The sequence below is a fragment of the Lissotriton vulgaris genome, chromosome 7 (genome assembly GCF_964263255.1).
Source record: "Lissotriton vulgaris chromosome 7, aLisVul1.2, whole genome shotgun sequence".
NCBI lineage: Eukaryota > Metazoa > Chordata > Amphibia > Caudata > Salamandridae > Lissotriton > Lissotriton vulgaris.
In genome coordinates this window covers 1498340277-1498365772 of record NC_141695.1, presented here as the reverse complement: position 1 = coordinate 1498365772, position 25496 = coordinate 1498340277, and the positions used below count along the sequence as shown (strand labels likewise).

The 25496-nt window shown below is 46.1% G+C and overlaps 1 protein-coding gene across 1 annotated transcript in view; it reads left to right on the top strand.

Annotated features, from left to right (window-relative positions):
• Positions 1–25496, top strand: part of LOC147705870 (arf-GAP with SH3 domain, ANK repeat and PH domain-containing protein 1-like) — a 1082966-nt gene that overhangs the window by 975282 nt on the left and 82188 nt on the right. The window contains exon 26 of the mRNA XM_086932322.1: positions 15017–15072. Within this exon, the coding sequence (XP_086788448.1) occupies positions 15017–15072 (56 nt within the window). The remainder of the gene's footprint in view (positions 1–15016; positions 15073–25496) is intronic.

The following is a 25496-nucleotide window of genomic DNA, read 5'->3' as shown; positions in this document are numbered from 1 at the left end:
GTTCCGTGGCGCAGAGTTTTTTTCCTCGCTCTGCTCTTCAACATCAAGCGAGTGTGAGCGAGGAAAATACACCTTCCCAAGAGATTTCTCAACGCGAGCAGTCGGATTTCTCCATGCAGGTGGTTGCGTATGCTAGTGACCGCTTGCTTTGAGAAACCTTCTGTTCACGTTGAGAAAGCTGCCGCTCGGTAAGAAAATCTACCAGAGCAGCTAAAAGAAAGCAGTGCCTTCTTGCACTGCACCTAGAGCCGTTCGCGATGATTTTCCAATGTGGGACAACCACCCAGCACTAAATATTACCACTAATGTACTCCACTGCTTGCGGAACGCCGCATAGCACAGCAGAGTTATTTGTCACGCAGAACGCCGCGAACGTGCCCCTTGTCCAAGGGAGGCACTCCCCCTTCCCTGGGGATCCCTGCTTGGAGATCAATCATTCAATCAATCAAAGCATTTGTAAAGTGCACTACTTACCTGTGAGGGTCTCAAGGCGCTGGGGTGGGCGTGGGGGGGAAGCTGCTACTGCTCGAAGAGCCTGGTCTTGAGGAGTCTTCTGAAGGTCAGCAGGTCTTGGGTCTGCCGAAGGGGGATGGGGAGGGTGTTCCAGGTCTTGGCGGCGAGGTGGGAGAACGATCTGCCACCCGAGGTCGCTCTTCGGATGAGGGAACTGTGGCGAGGACAAGGTCGGCGGAGTGAAGCTGGCGGGTGGGGGTGTGGAAGCGGAGTCGTTTGTTGAGGTACGCTGGTCCAGTGTTGTGGAGTGGTTACAACAAGGATCTAAGGGGATCAGGAACAGGTCGTCCCCCTCTCACCACAACATATACAACACAGGACCTGTTCCTATGGTGGGTGTACCTCTCCTGATCAAAGCCAACCAATAATTTTATTTTATTGGACCTGTGGCTGCGACATCTAGCCATCTTGTGTTCCTAGATCAGGGTCACCCCTTTTTAAAAAAAAACATTGATTAAAAAGATGTGCTGTTTTCTCTGTGACTCCTATCTCACTCTACTATCCCCAAGAACTATATGGAGTGAAAGGTGAGTAGACAGGAGAGTGATGGAACCTCACGGGAGTAACACCATGGAGGCTGGCAGGATGGTACTCGCCTGCTGCCTAGGTTCTCATCATCAGCATCCACCACTCCAACCAAGAAGTGATAGTGTATAAAGAAAACAAATATAATAGTGAAAGTAAAGGTGCTGGGGAAACAGTGCCTGCCTGTGCACCAAACTTGGTGTACTGTAGGCCTGGACCCAAAAAACGGAAAAGCGGGTCAAATGCCACCCCAATCCTGTGATTATAAGCTAGATCACACTGGCAAACTGTCCTTTATTCTGTGCTGTGTGTCTGCCCCATTTAAAAAGCCGACATGTTTCGTTGCCTTTGGAAACTTACGGCAACTTCTTCAGGGCTTGGGTCTGTTGCTCCACCCTGCACCAAATTTCAAATATGCTGTTTTCTCAGCGCTCGAAAGCCATACCTATACCTCGAGAATGGATGTGCCTCTGTCAATGTTTTACAGGGTTTTATCCTCGTGCTGCAACTGTCAGCCGGGACCTTGCGGTTAGTCGAGCGTTGTCTCTACACCAGTGTTGTGGAGTGCCTTGTGTGCGTGGGTGAGGAGCTTGAAGGTTATCCTCTTGTTGACGGGGAGCCAGATTTTTACCAGGTGCAACGGCAATAATGATGGATTTCAAAGTCCCGATACTTGATAATAAGCCTTTCGATAGTGCACAGTTCATAACTTGTGTACCTCCCTTCGTCGCTGTCAATTGTTCCCAGGTACCTGGTAGTCTGACCTAGGGCTCCGTGGCACATGGCGCAGGGGGCGGTAGATATCCAAATCCCCTCCGGTCTGTATGTCCGGTGATACCATCGATGCTGGTTATTTGGGTAGCCATGCGGTGGTGCTTAGCTCTATTCAGTCACTACTCCACATGTCCAACTTGGCACCTACGGCACTCTTCCTGATGGGTACATTGAAGAATGGAGGTGGGTCCATCTAAAAATAAAAAGGCTCATGTGTCAGAAACACTCTGCACTCACGGGGTTACTTCAATGATTTATTTGCGTACGAGGACGCGTTTCGGCGTTCTGCCTTCATCTGCGCGCATATGCAATCCACATAACGTGTCAGTGTCAATACCGTTTTAACTTGCTAGATCACTTCTCATTGGATACAGCGGATTAAAGGAGGGAGGGGATTGGTCAGTCTCTTGCCAATGTCCATCTACCACTCATTGTTCATACAGGGGATTTTTACCAGGCGTAATGGGAATAATGATGGATTTCAAAGTCCCGATACTTGATAATAAGCCTTCCCATAGTGCACAGTTCATAACTTGTGTACCTCCCTTTGTCGCTGCCAAATGTTCCCAGGTACCTCACTCATTGTTGTATGATGACTCTAATTGAGAGACCCCTCCTTCAGACCTAGGGCTCTGTGGCACATGGCACAGGGGGCGGTAGATATCCGAATCCCCTCCAGTCTGTATGTCCGGCGATACCATCGACGCTGGTGCCTTGGGTGCCCATGCGGTGGTGCTTGACGCTATTCAATCACTACTCCAAATGTCCACCTTGGCGCCTACTGCACTCTTTCTGACGGGTGCATTGAAGAATGGAGGTGGGTCCATCTAAAATAAAAAGGCTCATGTGTCAAAAACACTCTGCACTCACGGGGTTACTTCAATGATTTATTTGCGTGCGAGGATGCGTTTCGGCGTTCTGCCTTCATCTGCTCGCATATGCCAGTCAAGTCAAAAGATACTTTATTTCGGTCTCAAAAGACCGTAAAAGCCAATATAAAACATTTTCAAATTCATTGCAATTTATCAATATAGAAATGTTTGTATACAAATAAATATAAAAACAGTTGTAAAAAGTTAAACAGATAAAAGATTAAAAAGTTTGCTAGGCATTAATAAGTATCTTATCATAAAAAACAAAGTCAAATGAATTAAGAGGTGGAAGTAAATAAAATGAGATGTCCGGGGTCTTTGGAAAGTACAGGGAATGGGCAGTTTAAGCTTGTACTTTCTTTAGAACTGCACGCCGAGCACACCACATTGAAAAAAGATAACGGGACACACAGTAAACGATTGGCATGCCAGTGTCCTATTTCAAAATTCTATAGGCCTGTAGGCAGTGGGAGGTTCCAAGGTTCCTGCAAAGCTGTCTTCACTAACGAGCCCTTATTGCCTTGTAGGTAGGGCAAAAAAACAACACATGCAAGTCAGTCTCTGTACAGGTTTTGGAAGACGGGCACATTTTCGTCTGGCTACCCCCCACTTATGGGTGACAGCATGTAAGGGGAGAACGCCATGCCTAAACTGCATGTAGAGTTTTTTGGCTAGAAGGGGATGTATATTGTCGATGCTAGGTTCTAGGAGGTAAGAGAATTTTACATCTAGGAAAGATGTAAGTGTACCTGTCCGGAGGCCCCTCCGGAGTAAATTTAGGTGATAGTCCTTAAAGTTTTTTTATCAGGACTTTTCTTGGTGTAACCAAAGAACTTTCTTCTAGGCTATTCTATAAGTCTTCAATTCCAATGGCTACAAAGGAATTCTTAAGGTGGGTGAGCCAGGAGATTTTGCTTGCCCCCCTGTGATTGGCCACTTCCCTCAATTCCTCCTTATACGTGGATAGCTCTGGGGTGCTCCATAATCGGCGCCAGTAAAGAAGGGGTCTGAGCGCTTCCTCCTGTGCCACTGGGCTTACGCCCAAGTCCATTTGGAGCGGGGTTAAAGGAGTGCTTTTAGGAAGGCCCACCATCTGTCTAAGGAAATAATTTTCAATCCTAGCAAGTTGGTCGGTTGGCCTATGGCCCCATAATTCGGCTCCGTACAAAGCCGCCCCTCTAGCTTGCGCCTTATAAATCTCCAGCACCGGCCCCAGCATCTTACATAGACACTTCCTTTGCTGTTTTGTTTGGCACCCTGACGTTTGCGTTGGCTTTAGACAAACCTTCCTGATTTGGTCACCCCACTCCATGTTCTTGTTGAGGGTTAGGCCCAAATAGTCAGACAGTGACTTTCTCTAAAGATTCTCCGTATAGTTGTGGGTTGGGACGCTTTGAGTGGCCTGCATTGAACACCATATATTTAGTTTTCTGGGTATTTATTAACAGGCCCCAGCTCTTACAAAATAGGTCAAAAATATCCAGTGCCCTTTGAATACCCATCAGAGGTTTTGACAACAGGAGGGTATCGTCTGGCAGATACCTTGTGGCCCGCTAGTTTTGGTGCATCTAGATCCCCTCCGGCTGCCAAAACTTCAACTAGGCCATTTATAAAGAGACAAAAAAGGGTAGGGGCTAAAACACACCCCTGTCTCACACCTCTCTCAATGGGTATGCGATCAGTGAGTTCTCCATTTTTTCCAAATCTACTTTGGGCATAGTTGTTCACATGAAGTCTTTTCAGAATCTCACATAAATAGGGAGGCGCTCCTAACTCATGTAGAATAGCCCATAGTTTTTCTCTGGGGACTAAATCAAAGGCCGATTTCAGGTCCACAAAAATCATGTAGAGACTGCCACTCTCCAAGATTACTGTTTTCCAGTGCAATAGTTGCAACCTGAAAACTTGATCAATTGTGGATGTTTTAGTACAAAAACCGTCCTGATAGGGGGTAAGAATAGAAAACTCCTCCATCCAATTCTGCAAGCGGTCCAGAAGCACTCGGGCGAAGATTTTTTGTGCAACATCGATGAGGCTAATGGGCCGATAATTTGCAGGAAGGAGGGGTGAGCCCTTGTTGTAAATAGGGATAGTTTCAGTCCCTAGCCATGTGATGGGGATCTCCATTCCCTGTAGTATAGCGTTGAATATGCTCCAGAGATAAGGAGCCCAGACACTAGGTTCATTTCTGTAAAGGTCTCCAGGGATCTTATCGAGCCCCGGGCCTTAGCAGGTATTACTCGGGCAATTGCGGCCGTAACCTCTTTTAAAGAAATTGCCGGAGTTTTTGAACTGACTAGATGTGGGAGAGAAGTGAAGATTTCAGCTTGCTCAAGGGCACCCTCTTCCCTGGATTAGAGTGACTGAAAGTGTGCCCTCCAGACCTCAGCGCCCAAGTTTGGTTCAAAGGCGTGTTTATCCTCCATTGTGTCTGAGCTTATTAGTTTCCAAAAGGTCCTCATGTCCCTCCTGTTTAGGGCATCTCTCAGACTGTCACACTTTTCTAAATCCCACTCCATTTTTGCTTGTTTGATTTTGAGTTTATATAGTATCCTGTAGCCCATTATCGCCAGCTTATCATTACTTTTGATCGCTGTCACCAGGTTTGTCTTAGCCTTGCGGCATTTGGCACTGTACCAAGGATGTCTAGGAGCACTGCCTGCCTTTACTTGTATTATTTTTACAAAGCTGTCCGCTAGAGCCGCCTCTAATCCTTGATGATTTTCTGCTATTTTACTGAGGGTGCAGACAGAATCTCCGGACTCACCTAGTTGAATTGTAACCTCCAGATATTTCAAGATTGTTTGATAGAGAAAAGATAGTCTATCTTGGGATTCACAAAGGATGCTCCATCTTACTCTCCTCCTGGATCTAGTGAGAATTGGCCCTTCTGTTTTCAACGGTTGGTCCTTAAGGTCTTCTCCGGAATATGGAGAGCCCATTTCTAAGATTAAAGCATTATGGTCACTATCAAATCTAGGAGCAATCTTAAAGTTGGCCAACCAATGCCAAGATTTAGTATTCACCATAATGTAATCTAGGATTGAAGGGGAACCCAACCTGTTATAGGTGAAATTTGCTGGATTGTCAGTGTTGAAACGCCCATTACACGCCCTAAGCGAGTAATTCAGTGTTAGGGTGTTCAGTTGAACAACTAATGGTGTCCATGCTCGTACTGGCTATGCATTGGCCACTTGGATGGCCCAGTGCAGATCCTCGTCGTTGGGTTAGTCAGCCTCTAGGTCCCTCAATGGTTCATACTGACAATTGAAATCACCAGCCAAAATCACTATGTCATAGTCAATGACTGTGGATATGAATGATGATAATTTATCTAGGGTGGAGGACTCATGCCCGTTTCCGGTTGGCCGTAAGTATACGTTAATGAGCACTAACCTCGGCCTGGCTGGGGAGCTCAGGATAACACATAGAATGTCACTAGAAGAGGTCTCCACCTGCTTCCCTGTACAACCCAAGTGTGTAGCAACCCAAGTGGTAAGTCCCCCAGATGGTCTGCCCTTCCCCCCAGATATGGCGGGTATAGCGTAGGTTGCATAGCCAGGTCAGTGGATTGTCTCCCTAGCCCAGGTTTCCTGCAACATACATATATCTGAGTCTTGGTTAAGGGCACCTCATTCTGGGGTTTCTATTCTTGAGCGGAGACCTGCCACATTCCATTATAGAATTTTGAGCTTCAGTGAGAGGTGTGTGGGGTTACTATAATTTTCAGATTCCCTATCCTCTGGCCAGTGAACACTCCTAGCTGTGAACTGATAAACCTTGGCAGTTATTGGAGTTTGGTTCACCAGCTATTGAACATGTTGAATCTCCGTAGTAACTCTGCCTTCATCTGCTCGCATATGCAATCCACATAATGTGTCAGTACCTTTTTAACTTGCTAGGTCACTTCTCATTGGATACAACCGATTTAAGGAGGGAGGAGATTGGTCAGTCTCTTGCCAATGTCTTTCTACTCCTCATTGTTCATACCGGGGATACTCCTGGTGTGCACCTTCTTCGTGGTCATGACGGGACCACAACTGTGGAATATATATCTCATGTTATAGTTAGCTTTCCCAGAGATAAGAATTCCTCAGATATTGTTCCTAATAACTTTTCACCCATTTGACAAATCTCCATGATACTTTCCAGACCTATAGCTTTTTCTACATTGGTGAACAAGCAAAGTTTTGTGGAGATTTGTCAAGGGGGGGGAGGGGAGGGGGGTGCAAATAAAAACGTAGGGGGGCCCTAAACTAATTTTCACCAATGCATTTTCCATTGACTTTGTACTCAGACGATGTGGCCAAACAGCTGAACAGGTCTCAGCAAAATTTAGCAGGATTATAGTTTATGGTGTGCAGATGATTCTTTCTGGTAATAAAAGTAAGTAGGATAAGTATTTTTGAAGTTATAAGGCAGTTAAACTTAGCGAAATCTGTAATTGCTGTAGTTTTGCAAGAAGTCGCCAAATTTGTTTCCAAAACTACAGTGCTACATGACAATGACAAGTTATTATGTGATAGGCTATTGTCTGCTTTTACAAAAGTTAAAGTCAGCCATCTTGTTTTAAGGCCACTTTCCCTGTTTTCTGAGTTAGGGACTTAGATGTAGGTATTAGATTTTATAATTTCCTCCTACCTATTACCACCTAATTAAAGTGGTAATAGGTAGGGAAAATTATAAATACTTTCTACATATTTAAAAGAAAATTCACAAAGTACTCAGTACTTAAAAAAAAAAGAAGCAAAAATGTCTAATAAAAAAAACACTGCAATACGTATATTTAACGCATAAAGCGTACTACAGTGGTTGCATTTTTTAACATATTTATTTATAAAAAAGTGTACAGAATACCACAGAAATATCAAGAAATTCCAGTTCAACTTGAACATTTTTTTTAAAAGGCACATTTCCTAAAAGCTTTATACTCCCTAGGTACTATCACGGTATGCCATAACATTTCTAAAAAAAAGATAAAAATATAAATACATTTCCCTACCTATTAACATTTTAATAAAGTAGTAATAGATAGGAACCAACATTAAAACCTAGTACTGCCCTACATTTATGGCCCTAACCCAGAACACAGCTAAAGTGTAGTAAAACAGATATGCTTGCTTTTTAATTTTGTGAAAGGCAGGTATTAGCCAATTATGTACTGCCTTGTCCTCAGCATGTACCACAGCATACCGTGAAGTTACTGAGGTATACCGTGAAGTTACCACGGTATACCGTGGCACAATATATCATGGAGGGACAGATGTATAATTGTATCGCATTACCCTCGCATCACACATGGTTTCACAAGGGCAACGCAATACTTAAGTTAGATTTAAGAAGTAATCCAAGGCTACCTTGTGTCGTCCTGCATTGCCTGGTAAATCTGGAAATACTCAAGGCAGTGCAAGTTGCTTCCTTACTCTTCACACCATATTTTACATTCCTCACAAATGTTATGTATATTCCCCTGACTACACGCGGCAAGTTCAGCAGCAACGCCAGTCGTTCATGGCCGCCAAGGCCCGGCTGAGAGAGCTCAAACTTCCTTATGCCCTGCTCTTTCCGGCCCGCCTTCGGGTGGTATTTAGTTCCCGCACTCACTTCTTTGATACTCCAGAAGAGGTGTTCCGGTGGACGGATGAAACGGTGCGGCTGAGGCCCCATACCCCACCGGGAAGGGAGTCAGACTCATCCATGAGTGACGTGGCTCGGAGAGACCCCCATGATCAGCGGCAGAAGGGGAACAGGCGGTCAAGGTCCCGGCAGCGCTCGCAGTCCTGCAACACTTCCTCCCGAGGGGGGCCGGCCCTGGGAGATCAGACATTGGAACCTTAGCGGAGGATGCCGGGGTGGTGCTGCGGAACTTCATTTGTTGGTTACCGGGATGTCCTGAACTGGGCTTATTTTACCGTCAGGTGTGAGCTGGTGGGAGCCCTGCCAGATAGTCATGGGCTGTGAGTTGGGGATCAATTTTTTTTGTTTTTATTGATTTGAGTTTTATATAGCGCTGGCTAGACCCGGAGGTATCAGAGCACTTTACATTTGGAAATTACATTAATTACAAGTTACACAATGTTACAAATGATACATCAATTACAAGTTATATATGTGGGTTGGTGGCGTGTGGAAGGGAAAGGGGAGTAGTGTAAAACAAGGCGGGAGATACGGCAAAGAGACAAAGGAAAAATCTGTCCAATGTCCAGCTGGGTAGGTGACGGCCGAGGGGGAAGTCCACTGCCCATATCCGCTATAGCTATCAAGGTAGCTCCACCGGACATCGGCCAAAATCTTAAGTATCCACGGTTGGTGGCAAGACTCACTGGTTCAATGTCATGATGGGTGAGCCGGAGTGGGGTGGAAGGTGGGGTAAATGAGCTGTTTGGTGCGGTGCACGTCCCCCTGCTGGGGATTGGGGATCAGTCCTGCTGCAACAGGTACTTCAGTGTTTTGTTTGAGGTATGGGGTGGGGGGTTTGTTGGGAAGGGGTTGTTTCTGTTTACAGGTCGCACTTCCATCACAGGTCCGTTACAGGCTACACACACGCCACCGAGGCTCAGTATCTGTGTTGAACAATGATGCAGCCCCCTATGGTTAGAACGCCCGAGGGTGGGCAAGGGACGCAGGTTGGTCTTCGTATCCTAAGCTGGAATGTCCGAGGGGCTCTAGACAAGATCAATCGGGAGCCATACTCCAACACGCGAAGAGGGCGAAAGTGGATATTCTTATGTTACAAGAGACGCATCTTATGGGTAAGAAGGCCCTTTGCTTGCAGCGGTATGGGTTTCACCAAGTTTTTCATGCCGGCTTTATGAGAGGGTCCCGAGGCGTGGCCATACTGATACATCGCAGGGTCCCCATACACGCATGAGCAGCAATGGACTGACATGCAGGGGCGCTACTTGTTTGTCCAGGGTAGGGTCGGGGAAAACCCCCAGATTTTGGGTAGTGTATACACCCCTCCCCTTTGCAGTGGAATTTAATTGAGCGGCTACAATCCCTGTGGGCCGATATGCCTGATGTAATGTCGGTGGTGGGCCTGGGACTGGAACGATGTTATGAATGCGGCTCAGGACAGGACAGGGGTTGGGGATGGTCATAGGAGTGATATTCCTAGTAAACTACAGGCCCTGGTGATGGGAATGGATTGGGTCAACACATGGTGGTGTGCGCATGGCGCGGTTCGGGCTACACTTACCTCTCAGCAGTCCTCAAATCCGTCTCTAGACTGGATTGTATCTTTGTTCCCCGGGCAATGGCTGGTAGGATGGTGGCGGCTGAGATTCTGCCTCGGGGTCTCTCGGAGCACTCCCCCGTGCTCATAGAGCTGGATACCGGCAGGGGAAGGCGGCTGTTTCGGTGGCGCCTGGCGGTGTGGAATCTCCAGAATGCAGAATATACCACCCATATGGGAGAAACCATTGCTCAGTATCTGACTGAGAATGTGGGATCCGTGTCCAGTGCTGCCACTTTGTGGGAGGCGTTGAAGCCCACTCTGCGAGGGGTGGACATTTCTCGATGCGCGGCGGATCGCAGGCAGTGTAGGGAAGAACTGATTTGCGCTGAGGCGAACATAGAGATGCTTGAGCGACAGAACCGTGAGTCAGGGAGCGAGCTGGGAGTGTGGCAATTGCTCTTGGCCCAACAGGAGTGTGCAGCCCTGCTGATGGATGAGGCACGTCAAGTCCGGCTGGCAACGCGCAGCAGGGTGTACCAATGGGGGAACAAGTCTACTAAGATGTTGCATCACCTTTGTCAGGGCACCTTTCACTCCCAGGCCCTACCAGGAATTTTGGATCCGGCGGGACCTCGATTACAGATCCTCCTGCTATTGCGGAGAGTTTTGCTATATATTTCACAGACCTCTATGCCCCCCGGGAATGTCTGTCGGCTGCTACAGTTGAGAAGTTTAGTACAGATTTGCCACCCAAGTCGCTATCGAATGCGGGACCAACTGGAGGCCCCCTTGTCGGACGAGGAAGTGGTGGTGGCCCTGGGAGAACTAAACCCTGGGAAAGTGCCCAGACCCAACGGGTTTCCGAGCGAGTTCTTTCGTCGGTACAACGTGCAATTGGCCCAACATTACCGGGCTGTGGTGAAGGAGGCTCGGGACAAGGGTGTGTTTCCCCGGACTGGAGACACGCGGAAGTAGTGGTGTTCCATAAGCCCGGGCGTCCCCCGGAGCACCACGCCTCTTATCACCCCATTTCTCTCTTAAATCTGGAGGCCAAAATCCTGGCAAAGGCACTGGCCAATCGACTATTGCCCCGTATCGCTTGTGCACCCAGATCAGGCGGGATTCATGCCTCGGCGGGCTACTCGGCACAATATCAGAAGGGCGCAGGTGGCGGTTGTGGAGATTAAATGAATTGGGGAGCCGGCGGCATTACTTTTGGCAGACCTGGGCATTTGATTCCCTGAGTTGGGTCTACCTGTTTGCTCTGCTTCCTAGACTCAACCTGGACCCGCGATTTCTTTCCTATGTGAAGCTCCTCTATATGGGCCTGACAGCATTGGTGCAGGGTTGCAGGCGCAGCCTCCTCCACCTTTGCTATTCATAGGGGCACGCAGCAGGGATGGTAGGGCACGGTTGCTCGGCATCTTTTTTCCCGCGGACTTTCAGTCCGCATACCATTACTCCGCAAGGTCATTGACCTCGCATACCATCACTCCGCATTTTTTCACAACGCATGTCCCCTGTCACCGTATCTGTTGGCGTTGGCCATGGAGCCCTTGGCGGCCTGGGTGCGCATGGACGCCCAGGTACAGGCCTCTGAACGGGCCACGGGCCTTTCCGATAGAATAGGGTTTTTTTGAAGGGACGACGTTCCCTTCTTTCTGACGGCAGTCGACAGGACGGGGCCACAGCTTCTGCGTATAATGGAGATCTTCAGGGAAACATCAGGTCGTTACATGAATCCCCGCAATTCCACATTGTGGGCGCTGGGGGGGAGACGAGGGTGGGCTCATGGGCGACCGCGGTTCAGTCGGCTGCAGGTGGATTGAAATATCTGGGGTGGTACTCTTGGATGACCCGGCCGTTGCCTGGGAGCGTAACATGACACCTGTGTGGTAACGAGTGCGTGCAGACCTTAAGTCCTGGTCCCGTATGCCCCTGACACTGTTTGGTAGATCAGCGATCTTCAAAATGGTAGCGCTCCCCCGACTTCTCTACCAGCTGCAGAATCACCCGTATCCGATCCCGCCTAGATGATTTCGACTGGTAAATTCTGTGCTGGGGCAGTTTCTGTGGGAGGGATGGAAGGTGCGAGTGGCCATACGTACATGCTTCTTATCCACCTATTGTGGGGGACTGGCATCCCGGATCTCCTCTCGTAATATCAGGCCTCGCATCAACTGGTCCTCAATGAGTGGTGGTATGGGGATAGGGGGGATCCGGCGTATCCACTGGAACGCAACCTTATAGGACATCACACACTGCACACACTTTTGTACTCGGCGCGGCTCCGGAGCGCGCTGCCATCAGTTACAAGGGTGGTGTTCATGGTTTGGAGGCAGGCGCTGTGGCGCATGGGCTGGTGGGGCGTCCTGACCCGGGAGACTCCTCTGTGGAACAATGGGCGCCAGCCCCACTTGGCGGCCTTCCGAGGTTTCGAGGATGGGTAGCCATTGGTATCTCCACCCTGGGCGATGTACTGAGGGACACAACACTTAAATCCTTTCGGGATCTCCAGGAGGAGTTTCATATGCCCCAGGCACAATTCTATCAATACTTAAAGCTGCGCCATGCGTTATCCCCTAGCCTGCAGGGTCTTGTGTCCATTCCTGAGTTTAGTCCCATTGAAGCTAAAATCTCTATGGGAGATCTAAAAGAAAAAATGATTTAGCATATTTATCAGTCCTTGGTCACACATTGCTCCCATACACTTCAGAAACTCCAAGGGGAATGGGAGGCCGATGTGGGCGGGCTGGAAGAGGAGGATTGGACGGAGGCCCTGGCAGCCCCGTGGGGGGCGGCCATAACGATGCGGCTTCGCCTAGTCCAATTCAAATACCTCCACAGGGTCTACTTTACTAGGACGCGATTGTGGCAGGCGGGGATGATCGCCTCCCCGGAATATCTTCGCTGTGGCCGAGCGGAGAGTACGTTTATTCATACAGTTTGGCAGTGAACCTCAATGGATCACTTCTGGAGGAGGGTCTTTGCCTGTCTTTCTGAAGTCTTGGGCTGGGAGCTTACCCAAACACCACAGTTGGCACTGCTGCATGTTATGGAGGGGGTGGGGGGAAATGTCTATAGACGACACCTCATGCTTCTTCGCCTTACCCTGGCAAAACGAGACATTGATAAAGCCTGGAAGGCGACGAGGGCTCGATCGGTAGCAGCTTGGAAAAATGGCCTGGCTTTTGCATGGGTCTGTCGCAACCCATCTTTGTGGCCAGGGGGTGCCCGCGCAAACACTATAAAATATGGAACAGATGGGTGGAGTATCGGGCCTCAGGCTGGAACCCCCGGTGTTGGAGGAGCCTTGGCTGCCGGTTTAAGCCGAGGATCCAGTATAGGGGGAGGGGAGGGAAGGAGCAAGGGGGTGGTGGGCCTGGTTAAGGACCTTCTGAACTCCTTCTTTTTAATGCTATGGACGAGGTAGTATGGAGTTGTGCGACCCTGGGGGGGGGGGGGGGATTGGGGGAGGGGTGCGACATCATTAGCTGCTCTTACGTATTGTATTGTTAATCATGTGGGGGGAGAAAAAACAAAAGTGGTTTGCTGTAATGGATGTATTTGGTTTGCTTTGGCAGATGACTCTGGTGTGCAGAGCCCTGCACAACATATGCGAATTGACAAATAAAATGTTTAAAAAAATAAATAAAATAGGACTGTCAGGAATGTTTTTGTTCAGGTTGGAGAATTGGTACGGTTGAAGAAAGGCTGTTCTGTACGTCAGGGATTATCTAATTGGTTGGATCCGATGAAAGTGGTGGAAGTGTTTAAGAATGCTGTATGAGTGGAAGATGGCAGTGTTTGGAATTTTAACAGCGTTTTAATTTATAAAGGCCAAAAGGATCCTAGTGATAACTCTTCTTCCAATGTATTCCTGGATGTGAATGAAAAACCGGTGAGCAGTTCAAGCACAGAATCACCTAGTGGTGAACAATGTATATCTGCTTCAACATGTCCTACCAGAAGCTCAAGGATTCGTAAATTACCCACTAAATTCAAAGATTTTGTGCTTTCTTAACATCCTATTGATTTATTTATTTATTTATCTATCTTTTTAGGCATTATTTTGTTAAATAAAAGGGGCTGTTCTTTCTTACAAATGGAACAATAAAGAAAAATCTTTTTTGAAAAAAATGTTGGACTTTACTCTCAGTATCTTTTGTGACAAACTTGTGACTCGGTTTGTACAATTTCTACATGTGGTGCACCTGTGCTTATAAATTCAATTGTGTTTAGGTTCTGTACAGAACTAGCATTGTGATGGTGGGTGACTATCGGTGTGCACACAGTCCCCTTCTTCAAATATAAAGGGTAAAGTAATATTCTGGTTATTTTGGTCAGGTGCATTGGTAAAGAAGGTTCCACTATCTTTCTGGCTTCTTTGTTTTGAAATGGACTCTGGTAACTAGTCATGGCGGGTGGCGGTTTGCGGTATTCATAACTGTACCTGTCAGGAGTTACGAGTGAATAAACGACGCTCTGCACAGTATCCTGTTTCCTTTTCTTCTTTATTGGATTACTGGTAACCAGAAGCTTTTCTATACACTCTGGCAGCAAATCATCTTTCAGGTCATTGTGTATGAACCTACGATCCTTGATCACCAGGTCTTTGGTTTATTTGGCCGGTCATCACCAGTCGTTACTAACTGGAAAATGGGACTAGTAAAGGTGGTATCACCATGAAGGTCTGAGAGTTTTACAGGTGCACAAGAATTATGGGTTAGAGGCGCTGTGTGTGTCCTCTGGGACACTAGCCGCATTTACTAATGAAAGGTGTCAGCTTTCTGAGCAGTGGTATCAGGCAGGTAATCTCAAGGTCCCCTCCAGTGCTTAAGTGTTATACCTCTTGTTAAGGTCAGTAAATTAGTTTGTATCCCCATTTAATCCTTTCTCAAGCTGGTGTGTGTTGTCTCCTACAACTACATCACATCCAGTTGTTGTGGGCCTTTGATTGTCATTTCACCTGAGCAGCCCTCTGCCCTGGTCAGCTTGCATCCGCCCTCCCTGCATCCGTGCCTTGATTGAATAAGTACAGAAGGGTTGTGTACCAACATCGTTTTATATCTTCAGCTTGCATTTGCTGTTGTAGTTCCTCAAATGAAACCAAGGACACGTTGTTATTAATGCTCGTTGCACTTTTGTGTTGCAGCATAGGATCTCCAAAGCTAACCAGCCTACATGAAGTTCCAGAAATTCCACCAAAGGGTATGTACATATTCCATCCAACAGGATCTTGAGTTGTAATGTGCAATGCAAACACGCGCCTTAACCTTACCTCTGTATAGCTGTTAGGCCACCGGTTGCTTAGTCATTTTAAGGAGTAGACATTTATTATCACCTATGAATAATAGTTTTACCTTTTAAGGATATTCACAATTTCATGGCACTCTAAATAACATATTTCCCGCCGAAGCTATTGTATTGTAAATTGAAACTGCTCACTGCCAAGTTCACAACTGAGGGTCTCGAAAATGAACAATTCGATAGATTAAGCTACCTTTAGTTTGACTCTTAATTGGAGTCTGTAGGCACATTCTGCTATTTCGTACCTATGCACACCCTGCTCTCTGCTGGGGGAATCAGAAACTGCTTAAAAGCTGTACATGACGAGTTTGTGCAGTGTGTGTGTGTGTGTGTGTGTGTGTGTGGGTGTGTGTGGGTGTGTTCGTGTGTGTGTGTGTGTGCGCGGGTGTGCGCGTGTGTGTGTGTGTGTGTGTGTGTGTGTGTGTGTGGGTGTGTGAGTGGGTGTGTGAGTGGGTGTGTGGGTGTGTGTGTGTGTGTGGGTGTTCGTGTGTGTGTGTGGGTGTGTGTGTTCGGGTGTGTGTGTGTGTGTGTGTGTGTGCGTGTGCGTCTTTGTGTTTGTGTGTGTACACACGGGTCACCTTCCCTGCCATTTCCTGCTTTAAAAGGAGGGATCAATCTGACAGTTGTTTCTTATGGGGTTGGCAGGCGATAGTTGTGAACAGGGGAACGTCCACAGACTAGTAGCAATGGAGGGCTCCTAAAGGTAACATTCTACTCCAACAAACTCTCTCAAAAGTCTGAACTTAGTTCACAGCCACTGAGGATAGAATAGAGGCAAAAGGACCAGTCAATGGCTTAAACGCAGGTTTTTAAAGACTCCTTGGACCACTTTTCATTCCTTCGGAATGAAACATTGAGTTTAGTCTCTGTTAAATTTATGTAGGGTGCTCCATGTAGCTGCCCTGAATATCTCTGACATAAACAATCCTGGAGGAACCAAAGTGCCGCCTTGGCCCTAGTGGAATGTGTAAGCAAATTTGAAGAAACAAAATGTCCCCCATAATGATCAGCAAGGGGTTACACAGGAGGTAATCCGTGTGGGAATTATAGGTTTTTAGTGCTGCCTGTATCTAGGCCACAGCATGTGACAACAAGCCTTTGCAATGCAATAGGTCTCGCATTTGCGAGAGTTTAAGCTATTGGCATTGTAAATGACAATGCCTTTTATTTATCCGTTTTGATAATTAACACATGAATAAAAGGCATTGTCATTTACAATGCCAAAAGCTCAAACTCTTGTAAATAAGAGACCTCAGTCAGAAACTTTTATTTGATTCCAGATGAATCATGAAAGTTCACAAGGAAGACATGCAATCATAAAATTAGACAATATTTACTAAAAAGCATAAATGATATCTTTCGCAGACAATAAAACACCCAATTACGTTCTTTTACATTGCATATCTTTTCCTTATTATAAAAACATTTTTTATAAAACTAAGCACAGAGCTACAAATGGAAACATTTGCTAGGGAATGTAAATAATGAAAACCCTCTCTATGGGAACGGAAACAATTTTCGTTTAAAATTGGTTTAAGAAAACGCGCCCTGGGGTCTTTATATAATGTGCAAAATAACATAAGGTGCATAGTATTTTGTTGGGCTGTGTTGTTATAAGGACAGGGGGTAGCCTCTCACACCACCCTACCTGTTTTGGAAAAGCCACAAGAAAGTGCAGTGTGCCTAAACTAAATCTAGTCATTAAAAAACGTGCATTTTCCTGTAAGCTAAAAGACAAATAAAATTGTTGCTGTTTTAAAAAAGGGGGGTCCGGTCTGTCTGTGCACCTAGAAGATATACTCAGCTCAGATCCAAAAGCTTCTTTTATGAACATTTTCATGTTTGGCGGTATACACTCAGGCTTATCATAAAAAACTTCTAACCCTATTTTATAAAAAGTTTAACATAGCGTAACCAGGGTACCGCCATTTCATTGTCTAGATTCATGCAATCTTTTAAGACAAGTGGGGAGAAATTAAGTTCCTCTGAAGACCAGATTTTCCCCCATAAAAACAGGGGTGCCAAGTGTATTCTGTCTGTAATGCAATCAATGTCCACCTCCGAGTGACAAAATGAGGAAGGCGAACTAGACGGGATAAATAAGAGTCTCTTCAAAAATGTGTTCTCAATTATTTGGATCTGGGAACTCTTTTGATGTCCCCACACTCCTGCACCATAAGTTGCTCCTGACAGACATTTTGATTTGTATAGGGTTATCAGCTCTGCAACAGGCTTATGACCAAGTTTGCCCGCAAATCGAAACAGCCCCTCAATAACTCTTGAAGCTTGTTGCACCCGAAATACTAAAAGTTGGTCCCAATTAAGGTTAGAATTAAAAACATTTCCCAGATAACTAAAAAGTTTTACCTTCTCAATAGCTGTCCCATTCACTGTGTATTTTCGTGTTTTCGTTAATTTGAGCCCGCATACCATGACAAAGGATTTCTTTACATTCACCTTCAAATCTAGTGACGTCATATATTCGGTGAAAGGATCCAAACATCCATGAAGTCTGTTGGCAGTCAAGGCCATCAGGACCGTATCGTCCGCATACGACAATAAAGGTACTTGGGCGCCTGCTATTTTTGGGAAGTCCAAATGTTTAACAGAAACTGCTCCTGCCCATTTGTATAAACCAAAAATAAAAATGGGGCTAGGATGCAGCCTTGCCGGACCCCCTCTTTCGACACAATGGGCTTTGTCTTCTCTTCCCCCTGAGCCATACCGGATGACTACAGAAGTGGAAGCATGTAGTCTGGGGAGGAGAGTGACAAGTCGTTCCTCAAAGCCCATATCTTCCATCAGCGCCCACGACTTGCTCCTGCACACCGCGTCGAAGGCACTGGACAAGTCCATGAAAGCCAGGTGGATCAACGCTCCCCTGGCCTTCCTGTACTTGCCCATGATCACCGACAAGTTGAGGCACTGTTCGACAGTTCCTATTCCTTTCCTAAACCCATATGGGGTATGTGATATTAGTTCAGCATTATCAGTCCATAACTCCAGGCGTGCCAGAATCACCCTCCCCATCACCTTACATGTGGCATCTATAAGGGAAATCGGGCTGTAACAGGTTGGATCGTTTCTATTTCCCTTTTTGAATATTGGCCCTACCAAGAGACCAATTTCATTTCAAAGAAGCGGCCGCAATTGTCCCGGGCTACTTCGAAAGTAAAATCACACATGGGGCGCTGAATGTTGTTGGAAAGCTCGCCGTGCCTGCAGTAGGAGAAACTCATTAAAGAAAATTGTGCTTACAGACTTAATAAGACATGAAGTAAAAGAGCCAGTCCTCATGGGAGTTTACAAGTGAAGACAAGGCGGAACTAAGGAGGGTCTAACAAGCCTATTAACGAATCAGAAGCCAGCAATTATAAAGGATAATGACACAAGTCAATGACAAATATGGGCGGAGAGTGGGCTGAGCTTCAAGACAATACTTGAATACAGCTGGACTCGCAAAGCAGCGCATGCGCTGCCCAGGCTCGACCTAAAAACCTTATCTGAAGACCCCATATCAGGTAGCTTTAAGGAATGCTGATCTTTGCTGCATTTTGTGAGGCTTCCACTATGCCGAACGGTTTTTTGGAGTATATTGCTTGTCAATGCCTTTATCGTTTGTAGAGTGACCACCCAACTCCATGTCATCTGAGACACGGCTCCTAGTTCTGATTTTTTTTTACTTACAAATCATTGCTATTTGCTGTGCCAGTTTAATTAGCTCAGTGGAAGCGGACTAAGGCTAAAGACTACAAACCTCGAATACATTGGGCCCATACACAAAAGCCCAGAAGTTGAAACTGTGTCCATAATGACAAGGAGTGAGGTGATCACCCTTTTCTTCTGCCAAGTGGTACTTGCAAATGTTAGAGAAGTTATATTTGACTCAGTTAAATACTCGCTTCAGTAAGAACTGTCCTATTTTTATCATTAGAAAATTATCTTGTCTATATAACTGGAGCCTGCATAACTGTAGACCCCAACTTCCACACAAATGTCCACTTAGCATTACCTGCAGGGATCTGGGTGCAGTCAGCTGGCGATCATGGGAATCCAAGTGGGAAGGCACATGGTCTCATCACGCCATTGACTGGAAAAAACACTCATCATACGGATATGCAGTATTTAAGTAGTAAGACAATCTTATGCGTATAAGATGCTACAAAATAAGCCATTTATGCAGAAAAAGATTATGTTCATCAGCCTTGGAATGCAGCACACACTTGGTTGAATAAGAACCCTTTTCATGCCAAATCCATACTTGCCAACTCTTCCAGTTTAGGCGGTAGGATGTGACTTATGCAGCAGCACTGCTGCCTACCAACTTAACTATGCCGTTTTATTGCTTTTATGACTGTTGGTCAGGACACAGCATTTCCAGACCAGCAGATAAACAATGAAAACGGGCTCCTCCCAAACAAGCAGAGGATGGCTAGAAGCGAAGCAGCAGCTACACCAGTATGCTGAGGGCCAATCAGAACCCATTAGGATGGGGTGGGCATTAGATGCCCTAAGTATAATGGGTAAGTTTTAAAAACATATTTTATTGTGGTTTCACAACGATCAACACGCATTTTACATTTATTCCAAGCAGTACCCCAATCACAGTGGGTGCGTCACGGTAAATTGCCCAACTTTCATAACTCCCTCCCACACTTCCTCCTTCTGAGTTGCACCCTTCATGGAAGAAAAAGAAATCTCAAACTTTTGTCGTCCCATCAGTTGCCCACTCTGTCAGTCCTCCCCAGTTTCCACTCTGTGGTAATGTGTTAAGCATTTTGATGGGGAGGTCAGTAGAAAAAGGACATTTCTGCCTCATTGTTGGGAGACAATAGGTCAAGCACCTGCGTTTACCTGGAATTCCCTGGTGTCTTGCTCTGTACTACGCCCTTTCTGCAATAGTACTTCCACCACCCTGTTCAGCGTGTTGACGAATAGCCCTAGTACTCTCTCTGGGTTCTGTCTACCTTCCACCTACTGTATAAACCACTGCAGTTGTGCAGGAAGATAGTGCGCTTCGTATTCCGGTACTGCCAGTCCCACAACAGTGACCGGTCGCTGCAGTATAGTTAGCTCCACCCGTCTGTGTCCAACCCTCCCATATGAATGAACCCAGTGGCAAGGGAATCTAGTTCCCGAAACATCACTCTCAGTATACACAGCGGCAGCACAGCAAAATAGTACAACAGAAGTGGGAGCGCCACCATCTTGAGGCAGCGCGATCCTGACAGCCACGTACACTGGAAGTGTTTTCTAGAACTCCATGTTCGTTCTCAACGCTTTGATAAGTATGATGGCTAAGCACAGATGTGGGTCATGAGACTACTTTGTCACAAGACTCAAGCTATTCCTCACTGATGAGGCCTAAGTTGGTCAGAACAAGTCTGGGGTTGCTTGAGTTCCCTCCTGGAGGGAACCTGACCTAGCAGTTCGAGCTAGATGGTTCCTATTGGAGAAAACGAAAATTGATTTGCATATGGCTTGTCTGTGTCTAGTGTTGCATAGGGGGCAACCTCTTGTCTGTTGCAGGGCTTGGTATTGGGCCAGCTTTGAGGTCTGGACATTGGCGTTTGATTATATTGGCAGGTCATGAGAGCACCACACACCACGCCTGCCCATCTCCTGATGAGACCAGAGCAGCCCAAAGATCCTTGGTATACAGGACTATCCTGCAGCATGGACCAGTAAAGGAGAACAAGATGATGGTGACAGCCCTGGAAGCACAGGCCCTTTTGCTCCTCCCCCCATTTCTTTTCACACCAGGTTCGATAAGTGCAACTGGACACACATGGAGAGACATCTACAAGCTAGGCTTTTGCCCGGGCAAGAATTAAGTAAAACAAAAATGTGTTTCAATACTATACAATAGCAAAACATACCTCTGAGGTAACTTCAGCCATGCAACTACATTTGTGTTTCTGTAATTGCCAAAGTTGGTAAACTTGGGATTTATTCCTAGCAGCAAGTTAAGGGTATCAATGAGGGTTTTAGTGGGTAACTGCAATGGGCTGTTAGAATGGGGGGCCGCAGGGCTTGTTTTTTCCAGGGCACGCCCTTTGCTAGTCCATCACACCCACTACAAAATGTATAGAAAGTACATCAGGACTGACTTAGTCATTCACGAGGAGGCAGTAGGTGGTCACAGTGCTATCGCTACCTGGTAAACTTACACTTTGTCCTCGGAAAACCTTTCTTCTTCATAGATTGGGGTACTCCTTGTATAAAATCCAGAGTCAGCCTCTGCATAGAATTTATGAGTCTGAACCATAAAGGTTCCTGATAGGCCTGCAGCTGCAGCCAATCATCAATGCTTTACAGTCTTCCCTCAAACTCTCTGTTCTAAGACTATAAACAGGGAAAGTGTTCCTTCCTTTGACAAGAAGTGGCTCTGTGAAGGTGAGCATGGCTCTAGTGAATAGAAAAAATGAAACAGATTTGTATACTTTTGAGTTATTTTTGAAATGGGAGTGGGGTCTGCAATAGTTTTGTTTATTCTCTAACCACTGGGCATTACAGAAAAGTTGATAACATACACAATCAGTGCCTATATAGGAAAAAGCAACATCTATACATAATGTCTATAATCTGTTGAGAGATTTGTGGTTGGTGTATAATTTGCCATAAAATGAAATAGGTCTCAATTATCCTGTCTGTTGTAGCCGTGGTATCTTGTCATTCAGATCATTTATGGGTGCCTAACGTATTCACTTATTGTTGTTCAGTGTTTAATAAACAAGATTGAGTTGCATTACAGTCACCAGAGTAATCAGCATACTCTAGAACCATCCATGTTAGATCAGTAGGGGTGTGCCCAATTTCCACAAATTGTGCTGCCAGCCATGTTTCTGAGATTACTATGGACACTACTCATTCATTCACTTATTCTGATCTTATCATTGACAATGGACACTACTCCTTTATTCACTTATTCTGATCTTATCATTGCTCATAATTATCTCCACATAATGTAGGTTGCAGGGACAAACAATGCTGTATACTGCATTGTCTGCATTACAGGTTTATGGGTGACCTTAGTTGCCAAAAGGCATTGTTGACAAATTCGGTTTGTTTTCTGTGAACAGTGAAAGGGCAAACCACAGAGTGGATGCAAGGTCAGTGGCCCATGACTTGGTGGATTGCCACAGATGTTTTCTCTGGGTCCAGATGTATGTTCCTTTTTGGGTCTAGTGTAGGCAAGAAGATCTCTCTAGTTGGTACTGCATTTGAAGGAAAAGAGAGTTGCTTCCCAAGAGGTCTGATTGTGTTTATCTCCAATGTTTGATAAGTATCTTTTTAACTTTGTTTGAAAAGATGAGACCTAAGCAATCCTACAGTCTGGGGCTTGTTCGCTAACGACGTGTCTCTATTGTTGGTACAAGCCTGTTTTCTGTCTTTTCATACTATCCAAGATGAATAATGTCTGGCCTGTAGTTTATCTGTAAGATCATCTGCTTTTTCCTCATATCTTTCTACTTTTGATCAATTTAATCAAAGCATCACAAATATTGCATATGCCAGATTTTCCGTAAGAGCTCAAGGAGGAAAAAGAAACAACAGTTCTTTTTTGTCATGCACTCACCTGGTCCCAACTGCGGGGACGACACTGGAGTCAATGTGGATCCTTCTATCCATCCCAGATAAGCCGGAGATTCAGAGACGAAACTCCTAATTTACGCACTGTTCTGAGGGAGAAGGGGAAGGGACAAAATACCAAAAGAGAAACTTGAGATACTAGATCTTCTCGGCTGAGATGCACATTGCTTAGCAGGATGTGTCACTCCTGAGACCTTCTGTGTGTATGAAGGTAGGAAATTATAGTTTTGTGATGATGCAATACACCGGAAACAACCAGAAAAGGCAATTACCTTCAGTACACTAGCAGGCCTTCTTGTACATTGGTATTGCATTAACTTTAGAAACATTCACTTACCTGCTTCTGCTACATTATGGAATGCAAGTAAGATACCAGATTCAAAGATAGGAAACTCTGGGGCTATCGAGGAAGGGCTACAAATTCTGGTTGAAATTTCTGGCACTTCCAAGGTTATATTGGAAACATGGATTGGAGTTTTTGGCACTCCCAAAGTTACACTCAAAACATGGGTTGGAGTATGACACTTCCAAGGTATATTAGGAACACAGTTTGGAGTGGGCCTCTGTTCTACGTTGGAGGCTGTCTTGTTGACAAGCATGGCAGGAGCACACTTGGACATAAGTGAGTTCTTCAACTTCCTCGGGATTAGCCACTGACAATAGATGCCGCTGGGGACTAAAGCTCCCAGCATCCCACATTATCCCGATCACCATAAAACCGCAATGCGGCCCCGCTGCTGTGGGGGCCGCTGTTCTACTTTTGAGACTGCCTTGCCAACAAACGCTGCAGGAGCATGGTTGGACATAAGTGAGGTCGTCAACTTACTTGGCATTAGCGGCTGTTAATACACGCAGCTGTGGACTACATCTCCCAATATCCAACACTACCCCGGTCACCATAAAACCGTGCTGCGGTCCCGCTGAACGGGGAGTGCTTGGGTGAAGCCCATATTGGGTGGGCCACTCTCTAAAAGTAGGTAACAGCAATTCTATTGTTTTAAACTTTAAACACTAAGCAGTTGTTAATTCTGTCCTACACAATCTTAATCTCAGACACCGGTACCAAAATCTTCAGGAGGATTGGATTACCGCAGTTCCTTTGGGTTTTTTCTACAAACCGGTAGATTATGTAGGGAGGGTGAAGGACCATTTCCACCCCACAACTCCGGCAATAGAGGGTCAGGCTTGTCCTTTGTTAACAACAACAGATACGCCCTCCTACCAAATCTTGGTGAATAGGACTGACTTCTAAAGGAAGATGATACAAATAATAGATCTATTAGTGAGGGGGATGTAAGAGTATTTTCTCCAAATAGAGTTCACACGCCTAGGGTTCTGGATGATGATGACACTAACGTTTCACTGCTAAAATCCTGAAACGTGGATGGGATTACAAGCACGCTAGATAATAGGGATTGAAATGGCCCTGTTGGTAAGACGCTCCTATGTTTTTTTAAGAGACCTGGCAGATGCAGACCTTTTCTATAAATGGGTTTATGACCATAGTTACTCCGGCCCTTCCATCAGAACATGGCCAGGCCAAGGGAGGCTTTACAAATTTTGTGTGAATTGTCTCACGGTTGGGACATAGAGCGCCATCATTTTGGGGAGGTGCGTGCTCTAGTCTCACATAATTAAAAACAGAGATGCTGCGCGGCCACACAATGGGCCCACTGCTGGCACTCCAAAGGCAAGCCCGTCTGCACCCGTCGGCGTTCTGGAGGTGGCCGACGCTGGCCATGCTGCCCGTTTGACCTCAGATGTGACACCAACTATCCATTACCGGCAAAAAGAACCGCTCAATCTTGATACCTACTACTCTTACCAGGGTTCAGTAGCTAGCTGCAACAATTGGGCTAACTTTTGCTGCCCGACATGCAACTGGGCTGTTCCCGAGGACACAGGGTGATCTCTCACGCTATCTGTCCCAAGAAAAGAGGCCTGCAACCTAGAAAAACATGTGAGCCTTTTAGAGCAATGTTGCTCAATACACGCTATCTTCAAAAACATGAAGCGCAAAGTCAGATTCAGCCATGATGTTCTATTTCTCCCAAAAAACGTGGCTGTCTAACTCCTCAAACCCCACTATTGCTTCAGCCTTCCCGTCGGGATATATAATTCTGAAGAAAGATTGCTCGGTAGGGAAAGGAAGCGGTGTCACCATTATCTTTAAAGAAGAGTTTGACTGCACCCCCATCATGTTGGACCTCGCTGAGGGTGTGGAATGCTTAGGTTTCCGCTGCACACTATATTCCAGGCAATGCATAGCGGGGATCCTTATTTACAGGCAACTGAGGTCGCCCGCCACTTCATTAAGTCCCATAGTGAAGCTATTGCCTCTCTTGCTCTTAGATACAACGCCTTCCTATCCTAGGTGATTTTAACTTACATATGAACAAACCCATGGATCCACATGTTATTTCATTGTCCGAAGTAATGACAGGATGCAGTCTTGCCCCTTTTATCTCCTCTTGCATGCATAACCTGGGCCACACCCTTCATCAGATTTTTTTTTAATTTGGAACTGGAGACGGACCTACCATCCCCCATCATCTGGTCAGGCCACTTCCTCATTAATTTCAGGATATCTAACAGAGGCACAGATATCTCGCCCCCACTGAAAAAGACGGAATACAAATACAGAGCCCATCACAAAATATCTCTCCCTGCTTTGGAGGATGCTCTAGGAGCATCAGCTCCTCCACTACTCGGAAACGCCGAAGTAGATGCCC